This window comes from Gigantopelta aegis, chromosome 2 (genome assembly GCF_016097555.1).
Source record: "Gigantopelta aegis isolate Gae_Host chromosome 2, Gae_host_genome, whole genome shotgun sequence".
NCBI lineage: Eukaryota > Metazoa > Mollusca > Gastropoda > Neomphalida > Peltospiridae > Gigantopelta > Gigantopelta aegis.
In genome coordinates this window covers 713,806-737,965 of record NC_054700.1, presented here as the reverse complement: position 1 = coordinate 737,965, position 24,160 = coordinate 713,806, and the positions used below count along the sequence as shown (strand labels likewise).

General features: G+C 38.8%; 1 protein-coding gene across 2 annotated transcripts in view; it reads right to left on the bottom strand.

The window, feature by feature from the left end:
* The window catches only part of LOC121379474 (neuroblastoma-amplified sequence-like), a 112,547-nt gene that overhangs the window by 50,220 nt on the left and 38,167 nt on the right, over window positions 1-24,160 (bottom strand). For both annotated transcript variants that reach the window (XM_041508127.1, XM_041508121.1), the window contains exons 17-25: window positions 14,751-14,902; window positions 14,278-14,415; window positions 13,373-13,451; window positions 11,717-11,821; window positions 9,955-10,019; window positions 6,420-6,491; window positions 4,511-4,585; window positions 4,006-4,080; window positions 2,144-2,273 (exon numbers count right to left, since the gene is read on the bottom strand). In XM_041508127.1, the coding sequence (XP_041364061.1) occupies window positions 2,144-2,273; window positions 4,006-4,080; window positions 4,511-4,585; window positions 6,420-6,491; window positions 9,955-10,019; window positions 11,717-11,821; window positions 13,373-13,451; window positions 14,278-14,415; window positions 14,751-14,902 (891 nt within the window). The remainder of the gene's footprint in view (window positions 1-2,143; window positions 2,274-4,005; window positions 4,081-4,510; window positions 4,586-6,419; window positions 6,492-9,954; window positions 10,020-11,716; window positions 11,822-13,372; window positions 13,452-14,277; window positions 14,416-14,750; window positions 14,903-24,160) is intronic.

The following is a 24,160-nucleotide window of genomic DNA, read 5'->3' as shown; positions in this document are numbered from 1 at the left end:
GTATCACGATACTACTGCTGATGATACGATACACAATACCAATGCATAACGATACTACTGCTGATGATACGATACACGATACCAATATATCACGATACTACTGCTGATGATACGATACACGATACCAATGCATCACGATACTACTGCTGATGATACGATACACGATACCAATGTATTACGATACTACTGCTGATGATACGATACACGATACCAATGCATCACGATACTACTGCTGATGATATGATACACGATACCAATGTATTACGATACTACTGCTGATGATACGATACACGATACCAATGCATCAATGTATCACGACACTACTGCTGATAATACGATACACGATACCAATGCATCAATGTATTACGATACTACTGCTGATGATACGATACACGATACCAATGCATCAATGTATCACGATACTACTGCTGATGATACGATACACGATACCAATGTATCACGATACTACTGCTGATGATACGATACACGATACCAATGCATCAATGTATCACGATACTACTCATGATACGATACACGATACCAATGTATTACGATACTACTGCTGATGATACGATACACAATACCAATGCATCACGATACTACTGCTGATGATACGATAAACGATACCAATGCATCAATGTATCACGAAACTACTGCTGATGATACGATACACGATACCAATGCATCAATGTATCACGACACTACTGCTGATGATACGATACACGATACCAATGCATCAATGTATCACGACACTACTGCTGATGATACGATACACGATACCAATGCATCAATGTATCACGACACTACTGCTGATGATACGATACACGATACCAATGCATCAATGTATCATGAAACTACTGCTGATGATACGATACACGATACCAATGCATCAATGTATCACGACACTACTGCTGATGATACGATACACGATACCAATGCATCAATGTATCACGACACTACTGCTGATGATACGATACACGATACCAATGCATCAATGTATCACGACACTACTGCTGATGATACGATAAACGATACCAATGCATCAATGTATCACGACACTACTGCTGATGATACGATACACGATACCAATGCATCAATGTATCACGATACTACTGCTGATGATACGATACACGATACCAATGCATCAATGTATCACGACACTACTGCTGATGATACGATACACGATACCAATGCATCAATGTATCACGACACTACTGCTGATGATACGATACACGATACCAATGTATTATGATACTACTGCTGATGATACGATACACGATACCAATGCATCAATGTATCACGACACTACTGCTGATGATACGATACATGATACCAATGCATCAATGTATCACGACACTACTGCTGATAATACGATACACGATACCAATGCATCAATGTATCACGATACTACTGCTGATGACACGATACCAATGCATCATTGTATCACGATACTACTGCTGATGATACGATACCAATGCATCAATGTATCACGATACTACTGCTGATGATACGATACACGATACCAATGCATCAATGTATCATGATACTACTGCTGATGATACGATACACGATACCAATGCATCAATGTATCACGATACTACTGCTGATGATACGATACACAATACCCTTGCTTGTGTATCGATTCCTATGTTGATTCTGTATTCATTTACCAATTTGTACTGGTATGTACATACTGACAAGTTATTTCCTTCACAAAACCCGACAGTGGACAGAGAATATGTGTATGCTTATGTCAATATGTCTGTGATGTGATGTTTCTACATTAAAACTGTGTTTAACATGACATCACAGCACTACAACACTGAATACGATGTCATGTAAATTATGTTAGAAACACATTGCAAAATGATGCCCTGCATCTATCTGCTATGTATTCACCTCAACCACTCTCAAAATGCCTTATACTCCACAGGTGCAACCAGGACTGTTGTGTGCAGAAATTCTGACCTAACCAGAGATTTTATCTACAGCAGATTTTATAATATATATATTCACCTTAATCCCTTTCTAAATGCTTTATATTCTATAGATTGACACAAGTCTGTCATGGGCAAAAGTTCTGACCTTACCAGAGATTTTACACACAGCAGATTTTATAATTATATATAATACATAGACTCACCTCGACCCCTCTCTGGATGCCCATCTTGACAAGCTCCATCGCATTGTCCACCATCCTCGACAACCGTTCTATCTCACAGGCTCGGTACACGAACCAGTCGGTCAGCAGAGATGAACTCAGGTGGGTGGACCTACAGAAACAAGACAAGGCATGCTTACCAACAACCGTTATAATTATATGAAATATTTGCAATGGGTTGGATAAGCAGTTTGTTTTGGACCAACCACCATCCCAAGTTGTTCCTACATGTGATTTCATGGCACTGTATGCAAGATATGATCTGGGGCCTAATTCACTAACTCTCGCAACTTTGTGATCTCGCAGTGCAATGCTAAAAGACTTGCAAAGAGGATGCTTTGTTGTCTAGCAGAGCCTAAGAGACCTTTGTGAATTAGGCCCCAGAACAAGGATTTACTGTTATGTGCAGTAGACCGTGAAAAGTAGGTCACAGTGACCTAGTAATAGCACACGACACACTGCCATCCCAAGTTGTTTCTACATGTGAGGTTTGATGGTCCTGTATGCATCTGTATGTAAGATATGATCCGGACAACGATTTACTATTATGTGCAGTAGATCATGAAAAATAGGTCACAGTGACCTAGTAATAGCACATGACACACTGCCATCCCAAGTTGTTCCTACATGTGAGGTTTGATGGTCCTGTATGAATCTGTATGCAAGATATGGTCTGGACCAAAAAATGTTATATCACGGACGTACGGATGGACGGACAACGCCATACCATAATACGACCCATAAATGGGCGTATAAAAAGGTCTGAAAATTCCAAACAGAAAACAACTTTGTTTATTCAATCAAATTATATAGCTTCTATTTGAATGTTCTCCAAAAAAGGTTTAACAACACCACTAGAGCACATTGATCTATTAATCATCGGCTACTGGATGCCAAACATTTAGTAATTTTGACATTTTAGTCTTAGAGAGGAAACACGCTACATATTTCCATTAGTAGCAAGGGATCTTTTATATGCACCATTCCACAAACAGGACAGCACATACCATGGCATTTGGAATATCAGTTGTGGGACACTGGCATTAACAAGAAATAGCCCAAAGGACCCACCGACAGGGATCGATCCTAGACCGATCGCACAACAAGCTAGTGCTTTACCATTGAGCTACGTCCAACCCTATATATGGTGCAAGGATGTGACATTCTGTGAAGGATCTCCTGGGGAGTGGCAGTCCTGCTACAGACAAGGTACCTGATAGTGATTCATGGAGGCAATCACAAATTCACTTCTATTACATGTACGTTCTCCAAAAAAGAAAAAAAAAAGTGTTTTATTTAACAACGCACTCAACACATTTTATTTACGGTTATATGGCGTCAGACATATGGTTAAGGACCACACAGATTTTGAGAGGAAACCCGCTGTCGCCACTACATGGGCTACTCTTCCGATTGGCAGCAAGGGATCTTTTATTTGCGCTTCCCACAGGCAGGATAGCACAAACCATGGCCTTTGCTGAACCAGTTATGGATCACTGGTCGGTGCAAGTGGTTTACACCTACCCATTGAGCCTTACGGAGCACTCACTCAGGGTTTGGAGTCGGTATCTGGATTAAAAATCCCATGCCTCGACTGGGATCCGAACCCAGTACCTACCAGCCTGTCGACCGATGGCCTGCCACAACGCCACCGAGGCCGGTTCTCCAAAAAAGGCTGCATTAAAAAATAGAGAAAAAAAACGTAAATGTGGACTACTGTCATGTTTGCAATACTAGATGACATAACCAGTTCTCCTAATATTTAATCACTACCTGCAGTTTCGAGTCATAATGACGTCAGTGGAGTCACAAGACTTGTATGTTTTTAATTCAGCATCATTCACCTGAATTTTTCCAGTTCTGTTTCCGCTTCATAAAGAAAGGCCCCAAGGTCTTCTGGGTTGGGATCTACTGCCGACCTGAAATATTAAAACAAGATGACAAGAGCCATTACAAGCAGGGCTGATCAACAGGCCCGTCTGTTCACCCCAGGTGAGTAAAAATACCAACAGATCACCTAAAACATAGTCTAATAGCACACTTTCATTTTCAAAACTTTATACGTCATATTTTAGTTCAGCTACAAAATGTTCATGGGCCATAATTCTGTGAAAAAATGGGTAAATCACCAAAAAAGTTCAATTTGATCTGTAACAGTACATGATAAAAACATTAATAAAATTTCAGTCAATATTTTGAGGCATTGTGAAAAACCCCCATCTGAAAAGCTATATGTGGGACATACAAATGAATGGACAGACAGACAGAATGAAAGAAAAACAGACAGAAGGATGGAGATGAAACCTATAGTCCCCTCTGGTTGGACCAGTACGGGACTAGTAAACAAACCTGCAGAAATCTTCTTCACACCAGTCAGGGTCTCGCCACGAATACTCTTCCCAAATCACCACTGTGTTGTCAGTTCTAGTAATAGAAATAAAAACAAACATTATCCTCTTCCCAAATCGCCACTGTGTTGTCAGTTCTAGTAATAGAAATAAAAACAAACATTATCCTCTTCCCAAATCACCACTGTGTTGTCAGTTCTAGTAATAGAAATAAAAACAAACATTATCCTCTTCCCAAATCGCCACTGTGTTGTCAGTTCTAGTAATAGAAATAAAAACAAACATTATCCTCTTCCCAAATAGCCACTGTGTTGTCAGTTCTAGTAATAGAAATAAAAACAAACATTATCCTCTTCCCAAATCGCCACTGTGTTGTCAGTTCTAGTAATAGAAATAAAAACAAACACTATACTCTTCCCAAATCACCACTGTGTTGTCAGTTCTAGTAATAGAAATAAAAACAAACACTATACTCGTCCCAAGTAGCCACCATAGAAATAAAAACAAACATTATACTCTTCCCAAATCACCACTCTGTTATCAGTTCTAGTAATAGAAATAAAAACAAACATTATACTCTTCCCAAATCGCCACTGTGTTGTCAGTTCTAGTAATAGAAATAAAAACAAACATTATACTCTTCCCAAGTCGCGACCGTGTTGTCAGTTCTAGTAATAGAAATAAAAACAAACATTATCCTCTTCCCAAGTCGCGACCGTGTTGTCAGTTCTAGTAACAGAAATAAAAACAAACATTATACTCTTCCCAAATCACCACTCTGTTATCAGTTCTAGTAATAGAAATAAAAACAAACATTATACTCTTCCCAAATCGCCACTGTGTGGTCAGTTCTAGTAATAGAAATAAAAACAAACATTATACTCTTCCCAAGTCGCGACCGTGTTGTCAGTTCTAGTAATAGAAATAAAAACAAACATTATCCTCTTCCCAAGTCGCGACCGTGTTGTCAGTTCTAGTAACAGAAATAAAAACAAACATTATACTCTTCCCAAATCACCACTGTGTTGTCAGTTCTAGTAATAGAAATAAAAACAAACACTATACTCATCCCAAGTAGCCACCTTGTTATGAGTTCTAGTAATACAAATAAAAACAAACATTATACTCGTCCCAAGTAGCCACCTTGTTATGAGTTCTAGTAATAGAAATAAAAACAAACATTATACTCTTCCCAAATCGCCACCTTGTTATGAGTTCTAGTAATAGAAATAAAAACAAACATTATACTCTTCCCAAATCACCACTGTGTTGTCAGTTCTAGTAATAGAAATAAAAACAAACATTATACTCGTCCCAAGTAGCCACCTTGTTATCAGTTCTAGTAATAGAAATAAAAACAAACACTATACTCTTCCCAAATCACCACTGTGTTATCAGTTCTAGTAATAGAAATAAAAACAAACATTATACTCTTCCCAAATCGCCACCTTGTTATGAGTTCTAGTAATAGAAATAAAAACAAACATTATACTCGTCCCAAGTAGCCACCTTGTTATCAGTTCTAGTAATACAAATAAAAACAAACATTATACCCATTATAAAGTTTGTAATCTTGCCCTGTCTACTACTACATGCATTCACAAATCTATTAAAAGAATCAAAATATATGTACAAACAATTTGAAATGAAATCTTCACAGATCAAAATGTGGCCACTGACAATAACTAGATACTAAACAGAGGTTATTATTACAACTTGCATGTACCTATGTGTGTGTATGTGTGTGTGTGTCTCTCTCTCTCTGTCTCTGTGTGTGGGTCTCTGTGTGTGGGTCTCTGTGTGTGGGTCTCTGTGTGCGTGTGTGTGTTTGTGCATGTGCGTGTGTGGAGACTGCATTTAGTTAGTGCTCACACTATTACAGTAAAACAAAATATATTTTTAAAACTTACCCAACTTCGGGAAGAAGGCATTTGTATTCCACGGGGGAGGTTGTTTCAGGGAAGTGAGATAATATTGCCAACCTAAAAAACACAATAAAAGTGAACATTTCAATTATTCAAAGTTACAAATTCCAGTGAGTATAAAATTTTAAAAAGATGGGAATAAAACAAACAAAACAAGACACTCCTTACAATTTTAACCGATAGGTTTAATTTATATTTGAACAAACAAAATGAGGTGGAAAGGAAAGAGAAAAGAAAGAAGAAAATATGATTTGAAACAAGGCGAACTGGATGTATTTTCACAAGTTGGTCAGAACTTTGTCAACAGTATTCCAAAATATAATTAACTAAATCTATTAAAGGTTAAACAGTTTTAAGGTCCACATCATCAACTATATAATCAAACCAAAATCCATTGTTTTATGTTTAGCATACAATGTTAGGTATTCATGAATACTGACTCGACAATCAGTTCGGCAGTAGAGTAAAAACACCGGCTGACTGACAGTCTTGTCCAAATTAAGAAATTCTGACCTACATGTAAGTAAAACTCCATATAAGATTCGAGCATTGTGTCTGTGCCCAACAGACCAGTCCGGAGATGGTATAAACACCAATGTCTCAGACTTGTCAGTAGATATGTGCCCAGCATACACGCACCAACAGACCAGTCTGGAGATGGTAAAACCACCAATGTCTCAGACTTGTCAGTAGATATGTGCCCAGCATACACGCACCAACAGACCAGTCTGGAGATGGTAAAACCACCAGTGTCTCAGACTTGTCAGTAGATATGTGCCCAGCATACACGCACCAACAGACCAGTCTGGAGATGGTAAAACCACCAGTGTCTCAGACTTGTCAGTAGATATGTGCCCAGCATACACGCACCAACAGACCAGTCTGGAGATGGTAAAAACACCTGTGTCTCAGACTTGTCAGTAGATATGTGCCCAGCATACACGCACCAACAGACCAGTCTGGAGATGGTAAAACCACCAATGTCTCAGACTTGTCAGTAGATATGTGCCCAGCATACACGCACCAACAGACCAGTCTGGAGATGGTAAAACCACCAGTGTCTCAGACTTGTCAGTAGATATGTGCCCAGCATACACGCACCAACAGACCAGTCTGGAGATGGTAAAACCACCAGTGTCTCAGACTTGTCAGTAGATATGTGCCCAGCATACACGCACCAACAGACCAGTCTGGAGATGGTAAAAACACCTGTGTCTCAGACTTGTCAGTAGATATGTGCCCAGCATACACGCACCAACAGACCAGTCTGGAGATGGTAAAACCACCAATGTCTCAGACTTGTCAGTAGATATGTGCCCAGCATACACGCACCAACAGACCAGTCTGGAGATGGTAAAAACCACCAGTGTCTCAGACTTGTCAGTGATATGTGCCCAGCATACACGCACCAACAGACCAGTCTGGAGATGGTAAAACCACCAGTGCTTGTCAGTAGATATGTGCCCAGCATGCACCAACAGACCAGTCTGGAGATGGTAAAACACCAGTGTCTCAGACTTGTCAGTAGATATGTGCCCAGCATACACGCACCAACAGACCAGTCTGGAGATGGTAAAACCACCAGTGCCACAGACTTGTCAGTAGATATGTGCCCAGCATACACGCACCAACAGACCAGTCTGGAGATGGTAAAAACACCTGTGTCTCACTTGTCAGTAGATATGTGCCCAGCATACAGACCAACAGACCAGTCTGGAGATGGTAAAAACACCAGTGTCTCAGATATAGATATGCCCAGCATACACACACCAACAGACCAGTCTGGAAATGGTAAAACCACCAGTGCCACAGACTTGTCAGTAGATATGTGCCCAGCATACACACACCAACAGACCAGTCTGGAGGTAAAACCACCAGTGGACTAAGAATGTGCCCACATACAGCACCAACAGACCAGTCTGGAGATGGTAAAAACACCTCAGACTTGTCAGTAGATATGTGCCCAGCATACACGCACCAACAGACCAGTCTGGAGATGGTAAAACCACCAGTGCCACAGACTTGTCAGTAGATATGTGCCCAGCATACACGCACCAACACCAGTCTGGAGATGGTAAAAACACCAGTGTCTCAGACTTGTCAGTAGATATGTGCCCAGCATACACGCACCAACAGACCAGTCTGGAGATGGTAAAACCACCAGTGCCACAGACTTGTCAGTAGATATGTGCCCAGCATACACGCACCAACAGACCAGTCTGGAGATGGTAAAAACACCAGTGTCTCAGACTTGTCAGTAGATATGTGCCCAGCATACACACACCAACAGACCAGTCTGGAGATGGTAAAACCACCAGTGTCTCAGACTTGTCAGTAGATATGTGCCCAGCATACACGCAACAACAGTCTCACTTGTCAGTAGATATGTGCCCAGCATACACACACCAACAGACCAGTCTGGAAATGGTAAAACCACCAGTGCCACAGACTTGTCAGTAGATATGTGCCCAGCATACACACACCAACAGACCAGTCTGGAAATGGTAAAACCACCAGTGCCACAGACTTGTCAGTAGATATGTGCCCAGCATACATGCACCAACAGACCAGTCTGGAGATGGTAAAAACACCTGTGTCTCAGACTTGTCAGTAGATATGTGCCCAGCATACACGCACCAACAGACCAGTCTGGAGATGGTAAAACCACCAGTGCCACAGACTTGTCAGTAGATATGTGCCCAGCATACACGCACCAACAGACCAGTCTGGAGATGGTAAAAACACCTGTGTCTCAGACTTGTCAGTAGATATGTGCCCAGCATACACGCACCAACAGACCAGTCTGGAGATGGTAAAACCACCAGTGCCACAGACTTGTCAGTAGATATGTGCCCAGCATACACGCACCAACAGACCAGTCTGGAGATGGTAAAAACACCAGTGTCTCAGACTTGTCAGTAGATATGTGCCCAGCATACACACACCAACAGACCAGTCTGGAGATGGTAAAACCACCAGTGCCACAGACTTGTCAGTAGATATGTGCCCAGCATACACGCAACAACAGTCTCAGACTTGTCAGTAGATATGTGCCCAGCATACATGCACCAACAGACCAGTCTGGAGATGGTAAAAACACCAGTGTCTCAGACTTGTCAGTAGATATGTGCCCAGCATACACACACCAACAGACCAGTCTGGAGATGGTAAAACCACCAGTGCCACAGACTTGTCAGTAGATATGTGCCCAGCATACACGCACCAACAGTCTCAGACTTGTCAGTAGATATGTGCCCAGCATACATGCACCAACAGACCAGTCTGGAGATGGTAAAACCACCAGTGCCACAGACTTGTCAGTAGATATGTGCCCAGCATACACGCACCAACAGACCAGTCTGGAGATGGTAAAAACACCAGTGTCTCAGACTTGTCAGTAGATATGTGCACAGCATACATGCACCAACAGACCAGTCTGAGGATGGTACAAACACCAGTGTCTCATACTTGTCAGTAGATATGTGCACAGCATTTAATTAGTTATTACTCGGCTACTGACCTGTGCGGCAGTGTGTTTTTCCCGTGATAGGTGAAAAGAGCATCCAAGGCAATAACATCAGACATCTACAATACAGTTATTGAGAAAAAACGTTAAAAAACAACTGATTCAAAGCTAGTGTTAAGTTTTAGCACCAACTGAAAGTATTAGCACAATTTGTTACAGATGAAACATTTAAAGGTTTTTAAAAATGTTAATCTAAACAAATAAGTTAACAACTTACTATCAACACAATTTATAAGAGATGAAACATTTAAAACAAGAAAACCATATATACATATGTAAAAAGATGATAGATAACAATATATAATAATATTATTATGAAATAATTTTATAATTTTTGAGAGATACTGGAAACTGTGCTGTACTCTAATGGAAAAACAAACAAAGAGAGAAATGCTATTATCCCTGCACCACAGTGAAAGAGAGAAATGCTATTATCCCTGCACCACAGTGAAAGAGAGAAATGCTATTATCCCTGCACCACAGTGAAAGAGAGAAATGCTATTATCCCTGCACCACAGTGAAAGAGAGAAATGCTATTATCCCTGCACCACAGTGAAAGAGAGAAATGCTATTATCCCTGCACCACAGTGAAAGAGAGAAATGCTATTATCCCTGCACCACAGTGAAAGAGAGAAATGCTATTATCCCTGCACCACAGTGAAAGAGAGAAATGCTATTATCCCTGCACCACAGTGTGAGAGAGAAATGCTATTATCCCTGCACCACAGTGTGAGAGAGAAATGCTATTATCCCTGCACCACAGTGAAAGAGAGAAATGCTATTATCCCTGCACCACAGTGAAAGAGAGAAATGCTATTATCCCTGCACCACAGTGATGCGTATGCATAGAAAGAAAGAATGAATTTTTTTTAACAACACATTTTAATTTAGTTTTATGGCGTCGGACATATGGTTAAGGACCACCCAGATAATGAGAGGAAACCATTTTCAACACTCCATAGGCTATTATTTTTTATTAGCAGCAAGGTATCTTTTACATGAACCATCCAACAGACAGCACATACCACCACTGTTGTTACATCAGTGGCTGGAATTAAAAATAGTCCAAGGGGCCCACAGATGGATTGTAGACGGACCGTGCATGAGGTGAGCACTCTACTACTGGGCTACATACCGCCCAACCAGGGATATTTGCTATAAAAAGGGAACATTTTGTTTTGTTTGGTTAGTGACATTGTTAATCAATTCAAAATGCATTAGCAATTAATATTTAATGTTCCAGAATTGAATGGTGATTTCTGGAACTCGTCTAGCAAAGGTTCATTGAAAATCCTTCCAAAATGAATATGACATTTACCAACAAACCTAAGCATATTCATACCATAGTTTAGGTGCAGAAATGTTTGAAAAACTTCGCATCGATTCTTTATCTTTAACTTTTACTGACAAACCTGAGCATACTCATACCATAGTTTAGGTGTAGAAATGTTTGAAAAACATCGCATCGATTCTTTATCTTTAACTTTTACTGACAAACCTGAGCATACTCATACCATAGTTTAGGTGTAGAAATGTTTGAAAAACATCGCATCGATTCTTTATCTTTAACTTTTACTGACAAACCTGAGCATACTCATACCATAGTTTAGGTGTAGAAATGTTTGAAAAACATCGCATCGATTCTTTATCTTTAACTTTTACTGACAAACCTGAGCATACTCATACCATAGTTTAGGTGTAGAAATGTTTGAAAAACATCGCATCGATTCTTTATCTTTAACTTTTACTGACAAACCTGAGCATACTCTAAGGCTGTTTCGACAATATTCTGGGCGCGGAAATTTTTGAAGAACTTCGCATCAAATCTCTCTGCAGCTTCAGTAGCTCCCCCTAGAATATACTGAAAACAAAAAACAAAACAATGTTAAAAATTCAAAGAATCAAATACTTTTATTAGGATTTTTTCACAACTAATCATATGGGTGGGGAGGGAGGAGGGGGAGATCAGGTCTCTGAAAATTGTGAGAATGATGGTTTCAGTGTATGTATAATGATTTCAATGTTTGTCTGATGTGTCAGTTGCAAATTAAAATGTTGAAGTGACTAGGGATGGGAATTGGTTAAAGTTCATCATCAATCATCAGTTAGAATAATAAGAACATAACAAGAATTGGAACTATAAGGAACATGTACATATTGTTCTGTTTTTTGAAATCGAAACACCACAAAATGATACTTTTTACCTTTAATAACTAATTAATTTTTTCTTTATGTACATATGAAAAAACACAAAAACACCAGCATATTTAGATCAATTCCATCATCTAAACTGGCGGAACAATTACAGTTAACATTTTTTAACTTAATCGCTTAGTGCTTTTAATAATTGATACTCACATTGGTAGAGCCAAATTGAATATTTATTATTATTATTGAAAGTGACCAAAGCAAATAGCTGGAGGTAACATTGGACTTGAGATAACATAACAGTTGCTGGAGAAACTCATACTTCATAAATAAATATGACTTTTTGCTGTATTTACCACAAAATGTTATTGAAATTAACATTGCAGTTGAAAGGCTAGTCAAAGCAAACGAGTGGAGTGAGGCAGGTCATGAAACAATCATTAATTTGAAAGTAGCAGTTTATCACTTAAGGATTGTTTGTTCTTCTTTTACATTCATTGCGGTATGAATTTTTTTTTTATCCACAAACTGTGAATCAGCGAAGCCTTTCTCACATAAGTTTACGAATGATTTTTTTTTTTTTTTTCATACCCAGATGAATGTAAAAGAAATAACAGACAATCCTCAGAAATTAAATTTCTGTTATATTCATTACAATATAACGTCATCCGATTGGTCCAGAGGTAGCAACGGGAGTTTGTTCATTTTTCGATGAACGTAAAAATTACGTTGTCAGGGAACGCCATATGTGATGACGTCATTTTATATGGGTAAGTTGTCTTAATGAGCGTTATTGTTTATGGATAAAAAAATTATTAAAAATAAAGTATGATGTTTTAGTGTTATTATTAGCATGTATGTTTCAAATTTAATTATAAGTATTGTCTGTTATTTCTTTTACGTTCATCTGGGTATGAAAAAAAAAAATCATCCACAAACTTATGTGAGAACGGCTTCGCCGATTCAGTTTGCGGATGATTTTTTTTGTTCATACCCCAATGAACGTAAAAGAAACAACAGATAATCCTTAATAATTAAATAGAAAACATACTTACTATTAATAATGTTAAAAGTTCATATTTTATTTTGAATTATTTTAGGTCTATAAACAATAATGTGTAATAAGATAAAGTACCAATATCAGATATAACATTCCTTAAACTCCTCTTGCTACAGCGCGACCAATGGGATGACGCTATATTGTAATGAACGTAATGGAAATGTAATTATTTTGCTTTAAACCATCCTGCATCCAATTAATTACCTCGTAGGTTTTCAGTCTGTCCAGGTATTGTAGAAGTTTGAGTCGAGCACGGCACAATTCTTTCTGTTCCAAATTCAACCTGAAACAATTAATAAATAAAAGTAATTTTGTTTTTGGTTTGCCTGCCACTCTCAACAAATATATTTACTTAAACCTAGCTTCTGGTAACTGAAAATTTAAGTTTATTTTGTGTAATAACACCACTAGAGTACATTTATTAATCATCGGCTATTGGATGTCAAATATTTGGTAATTTTTGACATATTGTCTTAGAGGAAACCCGCTACATTTCTCCATTAGTAACAAGGGCTCTTTTATATGCACCATTGAGCGCTATCTTGGAGGTGGCAGTCCTCCTATGTGCAGTGCAGGAGGGATAAAACATCCTGCTATGGATCTCCTAGGAGAAGGAAGGAAGGAAATGCTTTATTTAACGACGAGCTCAACACATTTTATTTACGGTTATATGGCGTCAGACATATGGTTAAGGACCACACCGATATTGAGAGGAAACCCGCTGTCGCCACTTCATGGGCTACTCCGTTCAATTAGCAGCAAGGGATTTTTTATATGCACCATTCCACAGACAGGATAACACATACCACAGCATTTGATATACTGATGGGGATTGATCCGAGACTGACTGTGCATCAAGCGAATGCTTTACCACTGGGCTACGTCCCACCCAATGCTAGGAGAAAGGGCTTTCTTCCTAAGGACAAGCACCTGACAGTGGATCATGGAAGCAATCACAAGGTTGCCTGACATCCTTTTCGCTATGCCTTGTGCAGAGATACAATTTGGAAATCAGAATACAGTTGTCATTAAATTAAAATAGCTGTAATAGCCAAGCCTATTTTACACTTGAATAACTAGGGTGTGCGGCTTTAAGTAACCACTCTTACTCCTTGAAGTTCACTTGTTCCAGCAGTTCCTGGATCCTCTGCTGTTTTAATTCCTCCTTTTGTCTGAGAGACTCGGGATTAAACTCGTCAAAATCCATATCTTCGTACAACCCCTCCTCGGGGTCCGACAGTATAAACCTGAAACACAAAACTTGAGTGAATATTTCTAAAAGATGATGTAAAACCAGCATGTTTAATACAAAGAGACAATTATGAACAGTTTTGGGCAAAATCCATTAACATCGAAACTTAAGGTGACACCACACTTTCAAGTAAAAAAAAGTCACTTTTAAATGTAAAAACTAACATTTTAAACTAAAAATGAATTTTTTTTCATATCTATCACATCCCCCCCCCCCCCCCCCCCCCCCCCCCCAATCTAGGCATGATCCAGAGACACTTTTTATATGATTATATCGGACACAAACTGATACTCATTTTCGGACAGATGTATGATCAAATCGGTTTCTTGCCTTCCGCCGTCCTCCCACTTGCCGATGAGGATGAGAGCTGGGAGGTCTGTCCCACGCAGAGCGTACTCCAGCAGCTCCCTCATGGCATCAACACTGTCCGGCACGCGCTCCAGACACTCGTGGAGAACCCACGACCGCTTGCTGATCTTACTCTGAAAATATCACAACATAAATAGGATAGTAATATAGTTACTGTGAAAATATCGCATCATCAGTAGAAATATATAGTAATATTCAACACTCGTGGAGAACCCATGACCGCTTGCTGATCTTACTGTGAAAATATCACAGCATCAGTAGAAATATATAGTAATATTCAACACTCGTGGAGAACTCACGACCGCTTGCTCTTCTTACTCTGAAAATATCACAACATCAGTAGAAATATATAGTAATATTTAACTAGTGTAGAACCCACGACTGCTTGCTGATCTTATTGTGAAAATATCACAGCATCAGTAGAAATATATAGTAATATTCAACACTCGTGTAGAACCCACGACTGCTTGCTGATCTTATTGTGAAAATATCACAGCATCAGTAGAAATATATAGTAATATTCAACACTCGTGTAGAACCCATAACTGCTTGCTGATCTTACTGTGAAAATATCACAACATAAATACAATATAGTTTCCATTAAAATATCTTAACATCAACAGAATATAGATACTCTGAAAATATGATAAACATCAGTAGTATATAGTAATATTCAACACTCATGTAGAACCCACGACCGCTTGCTGATCTTATAATTTACATCAGTAGTATACAGTTATTGTGAAACATCAATAGTATGTAGTATAATGTTTTAATGATCCAGAAATTCTTTTTTATGCCTGCTGGAAATTAAAATAAAATAAAATGTTTAACTTAAGAATTGTTTTGATAACAATTTAATCAACAGCTATTGCATCATATTACTAATATTACAGGTGCGAAATAAATTTCTCTAATTCTTGTTTTGATTACTGAAGAAAAAACAACAAAACAATTGTTTAATAATGCTTCAACACATTGTAAACTTCAACTACATGTATTTGGTTATTCTGTCACTCTGTCACGAGATAAAACATGATGAAATATGTCATCACCTAGGATACTCATTCCAAAACACCCACTGAAAATTCAGTTTGAAAATGCCGTGAGCCCGAAGTGATATTAAACAAACATTCCTGTCTTTTCTCTCCTGTCCAAACATGTAGTGTGTATAACGTACCAGGTAAAGTGTGTATAACATACCAGGTAGTGTGTATAACGTACCAGGTAAAGTGTGTATAACGTACCAGGTAAAGTGCGTATAACGTACCAGGTAAAGTGCGTATAACGTACCAGGTAAAGTGTGTATAACGTACCAGGTAGTGTGTATAACGTACCAGGTAGTGTGTATAACGTACCAGGTAGTGTGTATAACGTACCAGGTAAAGTGTGTATAACGTACCAGGTAGTGTGTATAACGTACCAGGTAAAGTGTGTATAACATACCAGGTAGTGTGTATAACGTACCAGGTAAAGTGTGTATAACGTACCAGGTAGTGTGTATAACATACCAGGTAAAGTGTATAACGTACCAGGTAAAGTGTGTATAACGTACTAGGTAAAGTGTGTATAACATACCAGGTAAAGTGTGTATAACATACCAGGTAAAGTGTGTATAACGTACCAGGTAAAGTGTGTATAACATACCAGGTAAAGTGTGTATAATGTACCAGGTAGTGTGTATAACGTACCAGGTAAAGTGTGTATAACGTACCAGGTAAAGTGTGTATAACATACCAGGTAAAGTGTGTATAACGTACCAGGTAAAGTGTGTATAACGTACCAGGTAAAGTGTGTATAACGTACCAGGTAGGGTAAAGTGTGTATAACATACCAGGTAGTGTGTATAACATACCAGGTAGTGTGTATAACGTACCAGGTAAAGTGTGTATAACGTACCAGGTAAAGTGCGTATAACGTACCAGGTAAAGTGCGTATAACGTACCAGGTAAAGTGCGTATAACGTACCAGGTAAAGTGTGTATAACATACCAGGTAGTGTGTATAACGTACCAGGTAGTGTATATAACGTACCAGGTAAAGTGTGTATAACGTACCAAGTAGTGTGTATAACATACCAGGTAGTGTGTATAACATACCAGGTAGTGTGTATAACGTACCAGGTAAAGTGTGTATAACGTACCAGGTAAAGTGCGTATAACGTACCAGGTAAAGTGCGTATAACGTACCAGGTAAAGTGTGTATAACATACCAGGTAGTGTGTATAACGTACCAGGTAGTGTGTATAACGTACCAGGTAGTGTGTATAACGTACCAGGTAAAGTGTGTATAACGTACCAGGTAGTGTGTATAACGTACCAGGTAAAGTGTGTATAACATACCAGGTAGTGTGTATAACGTACCAGGTAAAGTGTGTATAACGTACCAGGTAGTGTGTATAACATACCAGGTAAAGTGTATAACGTACCAGGTAAAGTGTGTATAACGTACTAGGTAAAGTGTGTATAACATACCAGGTAAAGTGTGTATAACATACCAGGTAAAGTGTGTATAACGTACCAGGTAAAGTGTGTATAACATACCAGGTAAAGTGTGTATAATGTACCAGGTAGTGTGTATAACGTACCAGGTAAAGTGTGTATAACGTACCAGGTAAAGTGTGTATAACATACCAGGTAAAGTGTGTATAACGTACCAGGTAAAGTGTGTATAACGTACCAGGTAAAGTGTGTATAACGTACCAGGTAGGGTAAAGTGTGTATAACATACCAGGTAGTGTGTATAACATACCAGGTAGTGTGTATAACGTACCAGGTAAAGTGTGTATAACGTACCAGGTAGTGTGTATAACATACCAGGTAAAGTGTTTATAACGTACTAGGTAAAGTGTGTATAACGTACCAGGTAAAGTGTGTATAACGTACCAGGTAAAGTGTGTATAACGTACCAGGTAAAGTGTGTATAACGTACCAGGTAGTGTGTATAACGTACCAGGTAAAGTGTGTATAACGTACCAAGTAGTGTGTATAACATACCAGGTAGTGTGTATAACGTACCAGGTAAAGTGTATAATGTACCAGGTAAAGTGTGTATAGCATACCAGGTAAAGTGTGTATAACGTACCAGGTAAAGTGTGTATAACGTACCAGGTAGTGTGTATAACGTACCAGGTAAAGTGTGTATAACATACCAGGTAAAGTGTGTATAACGTACCAGGTAGTGTATATAACGTACCAGGTAGTGTGTATAACGTACCAGGTAGTGTATATAACGTACCAGGTAGTGTGTATAACATACCAGGTAAAGTGTGTATAACATACCAGGTAGTGTGTATAACGTACCAGGTAAAGTGTGTATAACGTACCAGGTAAAGTGTGTATAACGTACCAGGTAAAGTGTGTATCACATACCAGGTAGTGTGTATAACGTGCCAGGTAGTGTGTATAACATACCAGGTAAAGTGTGTATAACGTACCAGGTAAAGTGTGTATAACGTACCAGGTAAAGTGTGTATAACATACCAGGTAAAGTGTGTATAACATACCAGGTAGTGTGTATAACGTACCAGGTAAAGTGTGTATAACATACTAGGTAGTGTGTATAACGTACCAGGTAAAGTGTGTATAACGTACTAGGTAAAGTGTGTATAACATACCAGGTAAAGTGTCTATAACATACCAGGTAGTGTGTATAACGTACCAGGTAGTGTGTATAACGTACCAGGTAAAGTGTGTATAACATACCAGGTAGTGTGTATAACGTACTAGGTAAAGTGTGTATAACATACCAGGTAGTGTGTATAACATACCAGGTAAAGTGTGTATAACGTACCAGGTAGTGTGTATAACGTACCAGGTAGTGTGTATCACCTACCAGGTAGTGTGTATAACGTACCAGGTAGTGTGTATAACGTACCAGGTAGTGTGCATAACGTACCAGGTAGTGTGCATAACGTACCAGGTAGTGTGTATAACGTACCAGGTAAAGTGTGTATAACGTACCAGGTAAAGTGTGTATAACGTACCAGGTAAAGTGTGTATAATGTACCAGGTAAAGTGTGTATAACGTACCAGGTAGTGTGTATAACGTACCAGGTAGTGTGTATAACGTACCAGGTAAAGTGTGTATAACGTACCAGGTAGTGTGTATAACGTACCAGGTAGTGTGTATAACGTACCAGGTAAAGTGTGTATAACATACCAGGTAAAGTGTGTATAACGTACCAGGTAAAGTGTGTATAACGTACCAGGTAAAGTGTGTATAACATACCAGGTAGTGTGTATCACGTACCAGGTAAAGTGTGTATAACGTACCAGGTAGTGTGTATAACATACCAGGTAGTGTGTATAACGTACCAGGTAAAGTGTGTATAACGTACCAGGTAGTGTGTATAACGTACCAGGTAAAGTGTGTATAACATACCAGGTAGTGTGTATAACATACCAGGTAGTGTGTATAACGTACCAGGTAAAGTGTGTATAACGTACCAGGTAGTGTGTATAACATACCAGGTAAAGTGTTTATAACGTACTAGGTAAAGTGTGTATAACGTACCAGGTAAAGTGTGTATAACATACCAGGTAGTGTGTATAACGTACCAGGTAAAGTGTGTATAACGTACCAGGTAAAGTGTGTATAACGTACCAGGTAGTGTGTATAACGTACCAAGAAGTGTGTATAACGTACCAGGTAAAGTGTGTATAACATACCAGGTAGTGTGTATAACGTACCAGGTAGTGTGTATAACGTACCAGGTAGTGTGTATAACGTACCAGGTAAAGTGTGTATAACGTACCAAGTAGTGTGTATAACATACCAGGTAGTGTGTATAACATACCAGGTAAAGTGTATAATGTACCAGGTAAAGTGTGTATAGTATACCAGGTAAAGTGTGTATAACGTACCAGGTAAAGTGTGTATAACGTACCAGGTAGTGTGTATAACGTACCAGGTAAAGTGTGTATAACATACCAGGTAAAGTGTGTATAACATACCAGGTAAAGTGTGTATAACGTACCAGGTAGTGTATATAACGTACCAGGTAGTGTGTATAACGTACCAGGTAGTGTATATAACGTACCAGGTAGTGTGTATAACATACCAGGTAAAGTGTGTATAACATACCAGGTAGTGTGTATAACGTACCAGGTAAAGTGTGTATAACGTACCAGGTAAAGTGTGTATAACGTACCAGGTAAAGTGTGTATCACATACCAGGTAGTGTGTATAACGTGCCAGGTAGTGTGTATAACATACCAGGTAAAGTGTGTATAACGTACCAGGTAAAGTGTGTATAACGTACCAGGTAAAGTGTGTATAACATACCAGGTAAAGTGTGTATAACATACCAGGTAGTGTGTATAACGTACCAGGTAAAGTGTGTATAACATACTAGGTAGTGTGTATAACGTACCAGGTAAAGTGTGTATAACGTACTAGGTAAAGTGTGTATAACATACCAGGTAAAGTGTCTATAACATACCAGGTAGTGTGTATAACGTACCAGGTAGTGTCTATAACGTACCAGGTAAAGTGTGTATAACATACCAGGTAGTGTGTATAACGTACTAGGTAAAGTGTGTATAACGTACCAGGTAAAGTGTGTATAACGTACCAGGTAGTGTGTATAACGTACCAGGTAAAGTGTGTATAACATACCAGGTAAAGTGTGTATAACGTACCAGGTAGTGTGTATAACGTACCAGGTAGTGTATATAACGTACCAGGTAGTGTGTATAACATACCAGGTAAAGTGTGTATAACATACCAGGTAGTGTGTATAACGTACCAGGTAAAGTGTGTATAACGTACCAGGTAAAGTGTGTATAACGTACCAGGTAGTGTGTATAACGTACCAGGTAAAGTGTGTATAACGTACCAGGTAAAGTGTGTATAACGTACCAGGTAGTGTGTATAACGTACCAGGTAAAGTGTGTATAACGTACCAAGTAGTGTGTATAACATACCAGGTAGTGTGTATAACATACCAGGTAAAGTGTATAATGTACCAGGTAAAGTGTGTATAGCATACCAGGTAAAGTGTGTATAACGTACCAGGTAAAGTGTGTATAACGTACCAGGTAGTGTGTATAACGTACCAGGTAAAGTGTGTATAACATACCAGGTAAAGTGTGTATAACGTACCAGGTAGTGTATATAACGTACCAGGTAGTGTGTATAACGTACCAGGTAGTGTATATAACGTACCAGGTAGTGTGTATAACATACCAGGTAAAGTGTGTACAACATACCAGGTAGTGTGTATAACGTACCAGGTAAAGTGTGTATAACGTACCAGGTAAAGTGTGTATAACGTACCAGGTAAAGTGTGTATCACATACCAGGTAGTGTGTATAACGTACCAGGTAGTGTGTATAACGTACCAGGTAGTGTGTATAACGTACCAGGTAAAGTGTGTATAACATACCAGGTAAAGTGTGTATAACATACCAGGTAGTGTGTATAACATACCAGGTAAAGTGTGTATAACATACCAGGTAAAGTGTGTATAACATACCAGGTAGTGTGTATAACATACCAGGTAAAGTGTGTATAACATACCAGGTAAAGTGTGTATAACATACCAGGTAGTGTGTATAACGTACCAGGTAAAGTGTGTATAACGTACCAGGTAAAGTGTGTATAACGTACCAGGTAAAGTGTGTATAACGTACCAGGTAAAGTGTGTATAACGTACCAGGTAGTGTGTATAACGTACCAGGTAGTGTGTATAACGTACCAGGTAAAGTGTGTATAACATACCAGGTAAAGTGTGTATAACGTACCAGGTAAAGTGTGTATAACGTACCAGGTAGTGTGTATAACGTACCAGGTAAAGTGTGTATAACATACCAGGTAGTGTGTATAACATACCAGGTAGTGTGTATAACGTACCAGGTAGTGTGTATAACGTACCAGGTAAAGTGTGTATAACGTACCAGGTAGTGTGTATAACATACCAGGTAGTGTGTATAACATACCAGGTAAAGTGTTTATAACGTACTAGGTAAAGTGTGTATAACGTACCAGGTAAAGTGTGTATAACGTACCAAGAAGTGTGTATAACGTACCAGGTAAAGTGAGTATAACATACCAGGTAGTGTGTATAACGTACCAGGTAGTGTGTATAACGTACCAGGTAGTGTGTATAACGTACCAGGTAAAGTGTGTATAACGTACCAAGTAGTGTGTAATAACATACCAGGTAGTGTGTATAACATACCAGGTAAAGTGTATAATGTACCAGGTAAAGTGTGTATAGCATACCAGGTAAAGTGTGTATAACGTACCAGGTAAAGTGTGTATAACGTACCAGGTAGTGTGTATAACGTACGAGGTAAAGTGTGTATAACGTACCAGGTAGTGTGTATAACATACCAGGTAGTGTGTATAACGTACCAGGTAGTGTGTATAACGTACCAGGTAAAGTGTGTATAACGTACCAGGTAAAGTGTGTATAACGTACCAGGTAAAGTGTGTATAACATACCAGGTAAAGTGTGTATAACGTACCAGGTAGTGTGTATAACGTACCAGGTAGTGTGTATAACGTACCAGGTAAAGTGTGTATAACGTACCAGGTAGTGTGTATAACGTACCAGGTAGTGTGTATAACGTACCAGGTAAAGTGTGTATAACATACCAGGTAAAGTGTGTATAACGTACCAGGTAAAGTGTGTATAACGTACCAGGTAAAGTGTGTATAACATACCAGGTAGTGTGTATAACGTACCAGGTAAAGTGTGTATAACGTACCAGGTAGTGTGTATAACATACCAGGTAGTGTGTATAACGTACCAGGTAAAGTGTGTATAACGTACCAGGTAGTGTGTATAACGTACCAGGTAAAGTGTGTATAACATACCAGGTAGTGTGTATAACATACCAGGTAGTGTGTATAACGTACCAGGTAAAGTGTGTATAACGTACCAGGTAGTGTGTATAACATACCAGGTAAAGTGTTTATAACGTACAGTGTATAACGTACCAGTGTATAACGTACCAGGTAAAGTGTGTATAACATACCAGGTAGTGTGTATAACGTACCAGGTAAAGTGTGTATAACGTACCAGGTAAAGTGTGTATAACGTACCAGGTAGTGTGTATAACGTACCAAGAAGTGTGTATAACGTACCAGGTAAAGTGTGTATAACATACCAGGTAGTGTGTATAACGTACCAGGTAGTGTGTATAACGTACCAGGTAGTGTGTATAACGTACCAGGTAAAGTGTGTATAACGTACCAGTAGTGTGTATAACATACCAGGTAGTGTGTATAACATACCAGGTAAAGTGTATAATGTACCAGGTAAAGTGTGTATAGTATACCAGGTAAAGTGTGTATAACGTACCAGGTAAAGTGTGTATAACGTACCAGGTAGTGTGTATAACGTACCAGGTAAAGTGTGTATAACATACCAGGTAAAGTGTGTATAACATACCAGGTAAAGTGTGTATAACGTACCAGGTAGTGTGTATAACGTACCAGGTAGTGTGTATAACGTACCAGGTAGTGTATATAACGTACCAGGTAGTGTGTATAACATACCAGGTAAAGTGTATATAACATACCAGGTAGTGTGTATAACGTACCAGGTAAAGTGTGTATAACGTACCAGGTAAAGTGTGTATAACGTACCAGGTAAAGTGTGTATAACATACCAGGTAGTGTGTATAACGTACCAGGTAGTGTGTATAACATACCAGGTAAAGTGTGTATAACGTACCAGGTAAAGTGTGTATAACGTACCAGGTAAAGTGTGTATAACATACCAGGTAAAGTGTGTATAACATACCAGGTAGTGTGTATAACGTACCAGGTAAAGTGTGTATAACATACCAGGTAGTGTGTATAACGTACCAGGTAAAGTGTGTATAACGTACCAGGTAAAGTGTGTATAACATACCAGGTAAAGTGTGTATAACATACCAGGTAGTGTGTATAACGTACCAGGTAGTGTGTATAACGTACCAGGTAAAGTGTGTATAACATACCAGGTAGTGTGTATAACGTACCAGGTAAAGTGTGTATAACGTACCAGGTAAAGTGTGTATAACGTACCAGGTAGTGTGTATAACGTACCAGGTAAAGTGTGTATAACATACCAGGTAAAGTGTGTATAACGTACCAGGTAGTGTGTATAACGTACCAGGTAGTGTATATAACGTACCAGGTAGTGTGTATAACATACCAGGTAAAGTGTGTATAACATACCAGGTAGTGTGTATAACGTACCAGGTAAAGTGTGTATAACGTACCAGGTAAAGTGTGTATAACGTACCAGGTAGTGTGTATAACGTACCAGGTAAAGTGTGTATAACGTACCAGGTAAAGTGTGTATAACGTACCAGGTAGTGTGTATAACGTACCAGGTAAAGTGTGTATAACGTACCAGGTAGTGTGTATAACATA